General features: G+C 44.7%; 1 protein-coding gene across 1 annotated transcript; it reads right to left on the bottom strand.

Annotated features, from left to right (window-relative positions):
* Positions 1–258: 258 nt before the first annotated feature.
* LOC120221235 (olfactory receptor 10T2-like) lies at positions 259–1,203 on the bottom strand. Its single transcript, XM_039218509.1, has one exon. The coding sequence runs from the start codon at positions 1,201–1,203 to the stop codon at positions 259–261; it is 945 nt and encodes a 314-aa protein (XP_039074440.1).
* Positions 1,204–1,646: the final 443 nt, after the last annotated feature.

Genomic DNA, 1,646 nt, shown 5'->3' with positions numbered 1-1,646 from the left:
TTTCCACATTCAGATAACTTTCTGGGGACCTATAACCTCCACAGTAGATATAGGCTAACCACAAAGAAGGACTTTCCAATAAAAAGAATCAAGGTAACTTGAAGTCCTCATTTCTTCCTTTTATGTTTTTGTTTTTGTTAGTTTGTTAGTTTTGTTTTGTTTTGTTTTTGACCAAGAGAAGTGATAGATATGTTTATAAAGTTAAATTTCTATCCAGGACACTTTCACGAATATAACTTTCCTGATTTACCAACTCCCTCATACAGTTTTGGGAAATGAGTACCTGCTGAGAACCTTACTCAGAGCCATCTTCACCTCTTTATTTCTCAGTGTATACACAAGAGGATTGAGCAGTGGGGTAATCACAGTGTAGGTCACTGCCATGAGTCGGTCCTTATCTGAGGAGTACAGGGATGTGGGCCTCAGGTAGATGAAGGAGGCGCAGCCATAGTGGACTACAACGACCGTGAGGTGGGAGGCACAAGTGGCAAAGGCCTTCCTCTGTCCCTCGGCTGATGCAATCTTGAGGATGGTGGAGATGATGAAGACGTAGGAGATGAAGATCAGCACGAAGGGAACCAGCAATACCAGAATGCTGAGGAAGAAGATGACCATCTCCTTTAGGTTGGTGTCCGTGCAGCCTAGTTTTATGACCGGGGAAATGTCACAGAAAAAGTGGTTGATCCGATTGGTGGCACAGAAGGGCACGCTAAACACCAGGACATGGACAACGGCAGAGATGACGAAGCCACAGAAGCCGGAGGCTAGAACCAGCCGCAGGCAGGTGGCTCGGCTGACAACGAGTGTGTAGTTGAGAGGGTTGCAGATGGCAACGTAGCGATCGTAGCCCATGACAGCAATCAGGAAACAGTTGGTACAAGCGAAGCCCACGAAGAAGTAGAGCTGAGCAGCACATCCAGAGAAAGAAATAGCCTGACTTGTGGAAAGCAGGTTGGTCAGCATCTTTGGTACAATGACCAAGGTGTAGCAGGTTTCAGAGCATGAGAGGACAAAGAGGAAGAAGTACATTGGGGTGTGCAAAGTCCTGTCCAGACGGATGACAGTCATGATGGTAGCATTGGCCATCAGAGTGGTCAGGTAAACCAGGAGGAAGATGAGGAAGAGAAGGATCTGTAGATCCCCCAGATTTGAGAAGCCCACAAGGATGAACTCCGTGATCATGCTCTGGTTCTGTCCCTTCATTGGTCAGTGGGAATCTGGTTCAGACATCCTGAAATTGAGAACAAAGAATTCAACAAAAGCGAAATGCCCCCCCAAAGAGACAATATTTGTGTTCCTGCATAAAGCTGGAAATACCAGTTTGGAAAAACGAGTAACAAACCCTTAATCACACTGATCAGGGTGTGGGTGAAAGGAGGCATGAGGAGAAGTGACCTAAGATGTCCCAAATCAAGGACATCTGATGGTTCATACACAAGAGTGTTAAATCAAGAAGTGATTGAGAGCTCATCTCATCTAATTTTGTTGTTTTATGGAAGAAGAAATTGAGGCTCAGAAAGATTAAGCCATTTACTTAACCCACATGAAAGCAATAGCCCTCGAAAAAATCACTTACCTGAAAAATCTCTTATGAGACTCTGATTCAGGAGAAAACAAAAACCAATGAAACATGTTCTTTCTAGTCC

Source organism: Hyaena hyaena, unplaced genomic scaffold (assembly GCF_003009895.1).
Source record: "Hyaena hyaena isolate Hyena2069 unplaced genomic scaffold, ASM300989v1 scaffold_766, whole genome shotgun sequence".
Taxonomy (NCBI): Eukaryota; Metazoa; Chordata; class Mammalia; order Carnivora; family Hyaenidae; genus Hyaena; species Hyaena hyaena.
Note: the sequence above shows the minus strand (reverse complement) of the source record. Positions and strands in the feature narration are given on the sequence as shown.